The sequence below is a fragment of the Dipodomys ordii genome, unplaced genomic scaffold, assembly GCF_000151885.1.
Source record: "Dipodomys ordii isolate 6190 unplaced genomic scaffold, Dord_2.0 Scaffold192, whole genome shotgun sequence".
Lineage (NCBI taxonomy): Eukaryota > Metazoa > Chordata > Mammalia > Rodentia > Heteromyidae > Dipodomys > Dipodomys ordii.
Window position 1 is genome coordinate 3,096,658 of NW_012267408.1, and position 10,597 is coordinate 3,107,254.

The 10,597-nt window shown below is 48.4% G+C and overlaps 2 protein-coding genes across 2 annotated transcripts in view; both read left to right on the top strand.

Moving 5' to 3' along the window:
* Ccdc142 (coiled-coil domain containing 142) overlaps positions 1-8,568 on the top strand; it is an 8,999-nt gene extending 431 nt beyond the window's left edge. Inside the window, exons 2-10 of the mRNA XM_013034600.1 lie at positions 23-776; positions 1,040-1,126; positions 1,205-1,354; positions 1,477-1,607; positions 1,681-1,794; positions 6,916-7,030; positions 7,226-7,403; positions 7,502-7,701; positions 7,836-8,568. Of these exons, the coding sequence (XP_012890054.1) occupies positions 23-776; positions 1,040-1,126; positions 1,205-1,354; positions 1,477-1,607; positions 1,681-1,794; positions 6,916-7,030; positions 7,226-7,403; positions 7,502-7,701; positions 7,836-8,092 (1,986 nt within the window). The 3' untranslated portion in view covers positions 8,093-8,568. The remainder of the gene's footprint in view (positions 1-22; positions 777-1,039; positions 1,127-1,204; positions 1,355-1,476; positions 1,608-1,680; positions 1,795-6,915; positions 7,031-7,225; positions 7,404-7,501; positions 7,702-7,835) is intronic.
* Positions 8,569-10,438: 1,870 nt separating this feature from the next.
* The window catches only part of Mrpl53 (mitochondrial ribosomal protein L53), a 1,478-nt gene continuing 1,319 nt past the window's right edge, over positions 10,439-10,597 (top strand). The window contains exon 1 of the mRNA XM_013034601.1: positions 10,439-10,595. Within this exon, the coding sequence (XP_012890055.1) occupies positions 10,523-10,595 (73 nt within the window). The 5' untranslated portion in view covers positions 10,439-10,522. The remainder of the gene's footprint in view (positions 10,596-10,597) is intronic.

Sequence of the window (10,597 nt, forward strand, 5' to 3'; positions counted from 1 at the left end):
CCCGCTGCCCCCGGCTCTGCAGCGTCTGAGGGCGGTGTTGCTGCGGCTGCACCGCGAGCGGGAGCAGCTCCTCCAGGCCCGGGACTGCGCCCGCCACCTCCAGGGGGTCGTGAGTCTCCTGAGGGCCTTGTCCCCCCGCGCGCCTGCCCGCGGGCCCGGGCCTTTGCCTCAGCTGTGCCGCGACTTGCAGCTGCACCCTTTCCGAGGTACGATCCCCGGAGCTGGCCTTCGGGACCCTGTTGAGCCGCGACTCCTGGCGCGCCCCCTGGGACTCGCCGTCCAGCGCCTGGATGCGGTCATCGAAATGCAGCTTCGTGCTCTCGGTCGGGCACCCGCCTGCCTAGGACGGACGTCCCAACTCGCCGAATTGGAGCTGGCGCTTCCCGTCTACTACAGGCTACTGGAAAACGTCCTGAGCCACCTCCCCGGGGCAGCGCGCCCATTTCCCCTGACCCGTGTGTTGTGCCTCCTGACCCGGGAGCGGGGTTGCCAGGTGGCTAGTCTGCTGGAGGAGGCACTCAGGGGATCTGACGGGCAGAACAGGCTCCGCAGGTGGTGCCAGGAGGAGCACGAGCTGCTACCAGGGCTTCTGAGTTTAATAGGGAATCTGTCAAGTCTAGATAGCAGTGGAGCGGGGCTTGGAGAGAAAGGATTCCTGTGGAGCCAATACTGGACACTACTGTGGGCAGCATGTGCTCAGCGTCTGGACCTACATCTGGGACCCTGGAGGGACCCCAAAGCAGTAGCAGAACAGTTGAGTCAGGCACTGGGTCAGGGTAAGTGATGGACCTGGGTGGGCATTTGGGAGGGCTGGTGTCTCTTCCGTCTCCTGAGTCAGCCTACTCACCTGCCGGCCTGACAACAGAAGCAGGTCTTATAGATGGAATAGTTCCTGGGTTCAGACTACAGCCTTGTACACTTTCAAGGCAAAGTCTTGCTTTCCACCAGTCTTGAGTCCTAGAGGATCCATCATTGAATGGAAAGGGGCGGTGGAAAGGGAGTCTCTGTTTTCAAGCTCCAGAGTCATTTCTCCCACTAGCATATCTGCCTCAGGAATGTGAAAAGGAGCTGGCCTCAGTGTGTCACAGACTACTTCATCAGTCTCTGATCTGGACCTGGGACCAAGGTGAGAAGACTGGGACACTGGGAGTGTTACACGTTACAAGTTGCGCCTCTGCTTCAGTCTATATCCTCTTATCCTCAGGTTTCTGCCAGGCGTTGGGATCAACCCTTAGGAATCAGAGCAGTCCTGTCTCAGCAGCTGGTACCCCTGAACTGTTGGAGAAGCTCTTTCCTCCTCTCTTGGATGTCCTTCAAGAACCTAGGTCGGGATTGATCCTTCAACAGTCTCTAGGTGAGAGGGAGGTCTGGAATGGGGCAAAGGGGAACAAAACAATTGAGTATATTCCCTAATTCTGTTCTGAAGTCATCCTCCTCCCAAAAGACCCCTAAGATACTCTGCTGCTACCCTCATAGGTCCTGCACCTATTGCCCTGGGACTCTGTACCCTGCAGACTACCTTGCTCTGGTTTTTGGGCAGAGCTCAGCAGCACCTGACAGCGTGGTGCCCAGGTTCCTTCCTGCTCCTGATCCAAAAGGACTTACCAGTGAGTGCCTAGGGAGTGGAGAGGGGAGCACCCTAGGCTGGGCTGAGCCCTCACTCCAGCTTTCCATCCAAAGCCTCTATTGCATGAAGTGGAAGCTCTGGCTAACCTGACCTCAGAAGAAAGCTTAGTTCTAGAGCTGGAGCAGCATCTGGGCCTGGAGATTCAGAAGCTAACCGCACAGATGAAGGTGAGCACAAGACCCCCTGACAATTGCAATTAAAGAACCTGCTGTTTGCTAACTTAGAGGAAGAGAATTGGGATAGACAGAGTGGAACATCTTAGTGATTTGAAATCTCCTTGGAGATTTATCTTCTCTTGCTCTGTTAATTTGTGTTTGTTTGCTTTTCTGGAACTGGGGCTTGAACTCAAAAGGGCCTGGAAAGTAAGTGTGTGTGTGTGTATGTGCCTATGTGCATGTGCAAACATGCACCAGTACTGGGGCTTGAACTCAGGGCCTTATATTCTTGCTTGGCTTTTTTGCTTCAGGATGGCTTTAATACTTGAGCCACACCTCCATTTCTGGCTTTTCGCTCGTTGATTTGAGATAAGAGTCTCACTGATTTATATATCCAGGTTTGTTTCAAACTTTGATCCTCAGATGTCAGCCTCCTGAGTAGCTAGGGTTAAAGGCATGAACCACCAGCACCCACCTAGGGCCTGCAGTTTTTTCTGTACTTTTTGTTGGTCATGGGGCTTGAACATAGGGCCTGGCCACTGCCCCTAAGCTCTTTTTGCTCATGGCTAGTACTCTACCACTTTGAGCCACAGTTCCACTTCTGGTTTTTGAGTGTTTACTTGGAGATAAGAGTCTCACAGGGAGTTTTTCTCCATGGGCTGGCTTCAAACTGTGATTTTCAGATCTCAGCCTCCTGAGTAGCTAGGATTACAGGCATGAGCTACCAGTGCCTGGTGTTCTGGACTTTTGCTACTCATATCTAGTGCTTTACCACTCGAGTCACACTTCCACTTTCAATTTTTTGCTGGTTAATTGGAGATAAGAGTCTCTAGGATTTGTCTGCTTGAGAAATTCTTAGCTCTCATCTCTGTTGAGTACAAACTATGGAAAAATTCTAAAAACAAATATATACTAGGGGCTGGGAAGGTGGCTCAGTGGTAGAGTGCTTGCCTTGCATGCCTGAGGCCCTGGGTTCAATTTCTCAGCACCACATAAGCAAAAAGAAAAAAGCCGGAAGTGGTGCTGTGGCTCAAGTGGTAGAGCGCTAGCCTTGAGCTGAAGAGCTGAGGGACAGCGCCCAGGCCCAGAGTTCAGGCCCCATGACAGGACCTAAAAAAAAAAAAAAAGAAAAAAGAAAAAAACCCCACAAATATATACTAATATACCCCACTAACACAGCATTAACAGTTATTGACTTATCAACTTTGTTTCACTTTTAGGCCCATCCCTTTCCTCCACACTACTAAATTCTCTTGTGTTGTTAATAGACACTAACAGTCATGCTCAGGCTCATTATTTCATTTAAGGTTGCAAAGGGTTGATATTCTGATTCTATCCTCTCTTCTTCATTAGTTGGGACCTGCCTATACACAGAAATGTGTCCTTAATAATTTGGCTACATGCAGTTCATGTTGTACAGAAAAGTAGGTTTAATGAGTATATCTTTCCCCCTTATCCTACCAATGTTCACTACAATGTTTCTACTCTCTTTAAATGTTTAATTTGTACTTTTGTTAAAGTACTACATGTCCATTGCTTAAAAAGTTAAAATAGGGCTGGCAGCTTAGTGGTAGAGTGCTTGCCTAGCCTGCATGAAGCCCAGGGTCAATTCCTCAGTACCACATTAACAGAAAAAGCTGGAAGTAGCACTGTGGCAAAAGCTCAGAGACAGCGACCCAAGCCCTGAATTCAAGCCCCAGTTCTGGCAAAAAAATAGAAAAGTTAAAATACCTTCCTGACTTTGGAGGAGGAGGTAGGAAAATGACAAGTTTGAGGCCAGCATAGCCAAAATTGGCGAGACCCTGTCTCAAAAAAAAAAAAGCAGGGGCTGAGAAGGTGGCTCAGTGGTAGAGTGCTTGCCTTGCATGAATGAGGCCCTGGGTTCAATTCCTCAGCACCACATAATCAGAAAAAGCTGGAAGTGGTGCTATGGCTCAAGTGGTAGAGCGCTAGCCTTGAGCTGAAGAGCTGAGGGACAGTGCCCAGGCCCAGAGTTCAGGCCTCATGACCTACAAAAAAAAAAAAAACAGGTGTTGGGGTTGTGGCTCAATGGGTAAGGCATTTGCCTAGCATGCTGTAGGCCCTGGATACAATCCCCAGTACCACTTCTCCCGCCCCCAAAAAAGTGAAATACAGCTGGAAATGTAGTTCAGTAGTAGACTACCTACCATTTATGAAACTTTAAGTTCAATCCCCAATACTAGAAAAAAAAAAAAGTGGGCTGAGAAGGTGGCTCAGTAGTAGAGTGCTTGCCTTGCATGCTCGAGGCCCTGGGTTCGATTCCTCAGCACCACATAAGCAAAAAGAAAAAAAAAGCCGGAAGTGGCGCTGTGGCTCAAGTGGTAGTGCGCTAGCCTTGAGCTGAAGAGCTGAGGGACAGCGCCCAGGCCCAGAATTCAGGTCCCATGACCGGACCCAAAAAAAAAAAAAAGAAAAAAAAAAGTTAGGAAGGCTTCTTTGCCAGTATTGGGGCTTGAACTCAGGGCCCTATACTCTCACTCGGGTTTTTCTGCTCATAGATGGCGCTCTACCACTTGAACCACACCTCCACTTATGATCTTTTACTGGAAAATTGGAGATAGAATCCCATGGACTTTTCTTGGTAGTTGGAGTGAGAACAGAACAAGAAGGAGGGCTGGGAAGGTGGCTCAGTGGTAGAGCGCTTGCCTTGCATGCATGAGGCCCTGGGTTCAATTCCTCAGCACCACGTAAGCAAAAAGAAAAAAGCCAGAAGTGGCGCTGTGGCTCAAGTGGAAGAGCACTAGCCTTGAGCTGAAGAGCTGAAGGACAGTGCCCAGGCCCAGGCCCAGAGTTCAGGCCCCACGACTGGACCCACCCCCCCAAAAAAAAAACACAAGCGGGAAAGGGAGAATGTGCTTCCCATATGAACTAAATACTATGCAATGTTCTTCACATGTCTTGCTTCTCTTCCTGGCAATTGTACAGTTGAGCTTTTGCTCATAGTACTTCAGTACATATGGCCCTAGGACAACAAAGAAGAATCAGATGTGATTTTTCTCTCAAGCTAAACTATAAGGTCCCAGACAGTATGGAAGCAGTCTTATTCTGTGTACCTTGTACTAGAGTATTTAGCATGGAGGTTCCTAACAGACATCTAGTGGCAAAAGGATAATTTACTAGACAGACAGACAGAGAAAGAAAGGAACAAAGAAAGAAAGGAAGGAAGGAAGGAAGGAAGGAAGGAAGGAAGGAAGGGGGAAATCTGATTTGCTGGAGAAGTAAAGTTTAGATTTAAACTAAAAACAGTTGTTGATAGCTGTTCTAAAAAGCCACATGGGCTCCTATATCTCCACTACCACCACCACCCCCAGCCTTTCCCAGGACTTCTTTTTTGGTTCCACAGCATCTACATTTTCCTTTTTCTTCTCCCCTCTTTTACTCTCCTCCTCACTTTTGTTTTAAGGTAGGATCTTGCTATGTAGCCCAGGTTGCAGTTAAATTTACTTTGTAGCCTAGACTGGCCTAGAATACACCATCTTCTGCCTCAGTCTCCTCAGTGCTAGATTGTAGGTATATGCCACTATACTTGGCTTACATTTTCTTTCCTGAGCTGCTGCAATTTGCCTTATCTCTCTAGGTTCTTTTCTTCTGAGATAGGCTGTAGAGCGAGACCCTCTTTATTGCTGTCTTCTCTCCCTGCAAAAACAAACCACCAACAAGCCAAATCAACAAACAAAACTTTTTTGCTTTGCGAGTCCTGGGGCTTGAACTCTGGGCATGGGCGCTGTCCTTCAGCTCTTCAGCTCAAGGCTAGTGCTCTACCATGTGAGCCACTTTCGATTTTACAGGTGTAAGCCACAGGTACCTGGCCTCAAAACTTTTTTTTTTTTTTTGCAGGTCCTAGGGCTTGAACTTAGGGCCTGGGCTCTGTCCCTGAGACTCTGTGCTCAAGACTAGAACTCTACCACTTGAGCCACAGCACCACTTTGGCTTTTCTATTTATATGGTACTGAGGAATTGAACCCAGGGCTTCATGAATGCTAGGCAAGCACTCTACCACTAAGCCACATTCCTAGACCAAAAAATATATATTTTTAATGTAACTTTTCTTGTATTATGGGTTATGTTGCTCTGTAGAAATGGTAGTAGGTGGTCAAGAATCTTTAATGAAAGGACTTCCCTTTTTCCCCTCAGCCTCTGTCCATCTGTCTGCCTTTTAACACTGGAAAATATTTTATGTACACCAATACTAGGGCTTGAATTCAGGGCCTGAGCATTGTTCCTTAGCATTTTTGCTTGATACTGGCACTATGCCACTTGAACCATGCCTCTACTTCTGGCTTTTTGTTGGTTGACTGGAGATAACAGTCTCATGGAAGTTAGGTACTGTGTGGCTCACACTTGTAATCCTACTCAGGAGGCTGAGATCTGAGGATCTGAGTTCAAAGCCAGCCTGGGAAGGAAAGTCTGTGAGACTTTTATCTCCAATTAACTACCAGAAAACAGGAAGTGGAGCTGTGGCTCAAAGTGGTAGAGGTAGCCTTGAGTAAAAGAGCTCAGAGACAGCACCCAGGACCTGAGTGCAAGCCCCACAACTGACAAAGTCTCATGGATTTCCTGCCCATGCTTGGTTTGAACCTGAATCATCAGATCTCAGCCTCTTCAGTAGGTAGGATTACAGGCATGAGCCACCTGTATCCAACTGGGAAAAACTTTTTTTTTTTTTGGAAAAACTTTTAAACTATGGTTGTAGATGGTGGTGGCAGGACATCTCTTTTTCCCCCTCTAAAGTCCCTATAGAATAAAATTAATTTTATTAATTTATGGAGAATTTTCCATCCACCGGATCAAAGCTGAGAAGAACAGGCTAATCCTAAAGCAATTGTTCATAATTTAGGTCAGAACACTTGGAAAACTCAAAACAATGGCATCTTTCATAAGAAAATTCCCATGCCTACACAGTTATGCATGTAAATCTAGGGTTTATGGACACCAAGTTGAATATCTCAAAGGACCTTTTTCTTTTTGGTTACTGGGATTGGACATAGGACCTGGCACTTGCTAGACAATTGCTTTACCACTTGAACCATGGCCCTTAACTCTAGAAAAGCATTATAATTTGACAAGTCTCTTAACAGATAAGATCATTTTACATTCTTCCTATCCCCACAGCTCCTGCCTGAAGAGTCATTAAGTATCTTTTATCAAGAATGTCATAAACAAGCCACACAGGGCTTCAAGCTCCACATGCCACGGGGCCGATACTGGAGAGTTCATCTCTGTCCTGGTAACTTCTCATTACAGTGATTCCTTTCCAGGGAGGGAGGAGGGTAAGAGTGACCCAACCTCTCCAAATCCTGGCTCCACATTACTGTCTCCATCCTTGACCTTACCTTCTGTGCCCTCCCCTCCTGATAGCCAACTCTCTTCTCCCAAACCCTCCATAGCCTCACTTCCTGTCCTTTTTCTTCTCTCACTCCAGAACTTCCCAGTGCTCCTAGTGAGTATGCTGGGGTGGTGGTCCGCTCTGTACTGGAACCTATATTGCAAGGATTGCAGGGATTGCCACCACAAGCCCAGGCTCCTGTCCTCAGTCATGCACTGACAGCCATACTGGGTGCTTGGCTTGACTACATCCTCACCCATGGGATCCGGTTCAGGTGGGGAGAAAAGAGGAATGAATGAAACTGGAAAATGGGAGGGGATATGGAGGTTTGGAGGCCAGAGGCAGGTGGTCACATTGTACTTGGAAATTCAGCCTGCAGGGGGCACTGCAGCTCAAACAAGACTTTGGAGTGGTCAAGGAGTTGCTAGAAGAGGAGCAGTGGGGCCTGTCTCTGGAGCTTCGCCAGACTCTGCTCATGCTTGGCATCTTCCAGCAGCTAGATGGGGCGCTGCTGTGTCTTTTGCAGCAGCCCCTGCCCAAGAATAGAGTCCACAGGAGGCACTCCTGTTGCTGTGAGTCATCTCCCCAGTCCACATTCTCCTCACCCCTCTTTCACTGCTTTAAGTAACCCACAGCCCAGACTCATCACTGCTCTGTCTTTAGCACTTAACTATCAGCCATCTGCTTTCCACTCCTCCCTTACCAGGTGTTTGTCATGAGGTCCAGACGACAGAATTGCCCCACAGCAGCCTCAACAGTCTGGAGAGCTTGGAGCCCCCTCTTCGGCTTGGAGCACCCACAGCCCATACAACTCAGCTATTAAGCAACTTGGGAGGAAGGGGACCTAACCCTGAGGTTTACCTGGTGGGAAATCAGCAGGCTTGGCTCGCCCTGAGGCACCACCAGCACCCTCGTTGGCACCTACCTTTTCTTTCCTGCCTGGGAACCAGTGTGGAATCCTAACAAGCCTAGGTCCAAAAGTTCCACATCCTGGCTGGAAAAGCCCAGATATATGGAACTGAAGGACTCTAGAATTGGGAGCATGGAAGAAAGCATACGTAAACTACACAGAATCTAGACTTTTAAGAACGTACAATCCAGAGTAAAAGGCAAAACCATAACCTGGAACCTGAAAGGTCAGCATCTTTGGGAGGCTCAAACCTGGTTTCCCCTCAATGACAGCATCTCAGAGCAAGAAGTGGGAGGAGGGATAGAAGGTTGGATCTTAGGAGACAAAGAAAAAGGGGAAAATGAATAAAAACTAGAGAGGCCAAATAGTGCTTTCTCTTAAGTCCTAAGAGCCAGGCTAAAAAGTGAATTTGTGGGGAACTACACAGGTGGAATAAGCAAATCTACACGTAGAACAGTCTCCAGGCCTGTCTTATCCTAGTACTGCCCTTCTCATTATTTATTATTTTTAATTGAGTATTAGGAGCTGGGTGCTGGTGGCTCATGCCTGTAATCCTAGCTATTCAGGAGGCTGAGATGTGAGGATCACAGTTCAAAGTCCCCAGGCAGGAAAGTCTGTAGACTCTTAATCTCCAGTTCACCACCAGAAAAATGGATGTGGTGTTGTGGTTCAAGTGGTAGAGTGCTCACCTTGAGCTGAAGAGCTGAGGGACAGCGCCCATGCCCAGAGTTCAAGCCCCATGACCAACCAAAAAGAATATTGGGCTGGGGGCATTGCTCAATTCTTAACAAATACTAGGCCCTGAGTTCAAATCCTCTTATCAGAATAATCATCATCACTAAAAAAAAAAATTAGACTGGAGCTGGGCACTAGTGATTCACACCTGTAATCGTAGCTACTCAGGAGGCTGAGACCTGAGGATTGAAGTTCAAAGCCAGCTCAAGCAGGAAAGTCTAATTATCTCTTAATTAACCAGCAGATACCTGGAAGTTGGCCTGGCACCGGTGGCTCATACTTGTACTCTATGTCTGTAATCCTAGCTATTCATGAGGCTGAGGTCTTATCTCCAATTAACCACCAGAAAACCAGAAGTGGAGCTGAGGCTCAAAGTGGTAGACAGCCATGAGCCCAGGACAGGGTGGGGAGGGGTTGGGAGACAAAAAACTGGAAGTGGAGATGCGGCCAGCCTGAGTGAAAAAGCCAAGCAAAGAGCACTAGGTTCTGAGTTCAGTCTCCAGCACCAGGATACACACACAAAATATATTGGACTGGGCTAGGGGTGTGACTCAAGTGATAAGACGATTTGCCTGTCATGCCTATCAAGGCCCTGGGTTCAGTCCACAATACAGAACAAATAATGGACAGAGCGCGGCTCAGGTGCGTGTTTATTAGCACGTGAAAAGCCCTGCGTTCAATGCCCATTCATATGTGCATATTTCGGGGCTGGGAAGTTGGCTCAGTGGTAGAGTGCTTGCTTTGCAATGCATGAGGCCCTGGGTTTGATTCCTCAGCACCACATAAGCAGAAAAAGACAGAAGTGGTGCTATGGCTCAAGTGGTAGAGTGCTCACCTTGAGCTGAAGAGCTCAGGGATAGCGCCCAGGCCAATAATTCAGGCCCATGACTGACCAAAATAAAAAACAAAAAAGGTACTGCATATGTGCATATTTCGGATGTAGGGCTTTCACGTTTGGTTATTCATTCAGTTACTGGACTGGAGTTTTCCTCCTAGTCAGTGAATAATCTTTGCTGTGATACTGCCATTTTCTTGGAAGGATCCAGGATTTAAGAAGGTGTTAACCTAGATCTGACAGAGGAAGGGAAATGTTGCTGAAGACAGGTTTGCATTATTTGTTCTCATCGCGGTGGTCCAAGTATCATAATGATATTCCTACCGCCCGGGCAAGAAAGTCTGTGAGACTCTTTTTTTGTTTTTGGGTCCAGTCGTGGAGCCTGAACTCTGAGCCTCGGAGCTGACCCTCAGCTCTTCAGCTCAAGGCTATTGCTCTACCTCTTGAGCCACAGCACCACTTCCGGCTTTTTTCTTTTTGCTTATGTGGGGAGTCGAACCCAGGGCCTCAGGCATGAAAGGCAAGCGCTCTACCACTGAGCCACCTTCCCAGTCCCGTCCGTGAGACTCTTATCTCCAGTTAACCACTAGAAAACCGGAAGTGGTGCTGTGGCTCAAGCGGTAGAGCGCAGGGACAGCGCCCAGGCCGAGTTCAAACCCCACGACGACGACCACCACCACCAAAATATTCCTGACTGCTTAGATGGCGCTCCTCCATGCTCTGTGAGAAAATGACTTCTCCCTCCCCGCCCTCTTCCTGTTCGCTCTGCCCGTCTGAAGGCCGGACCGGCAGGTCACAGCCAACGGGGCACCGGAGAGGCCGCGTTTCACCGCGGTGGAAGGCCAAGCCACGCCTACCGTTCTGTCCGGGGGGCACTTCCGCCCGCGCGAGTCCTTCCGGGGCGGAGGTCATCATGGCGGCGGCCATGGCTCGGCTCGGGCTCCGGTGCGTCAAGCAGGTTCGGGTTCAGTTCTGCCCCTTCGAGAAG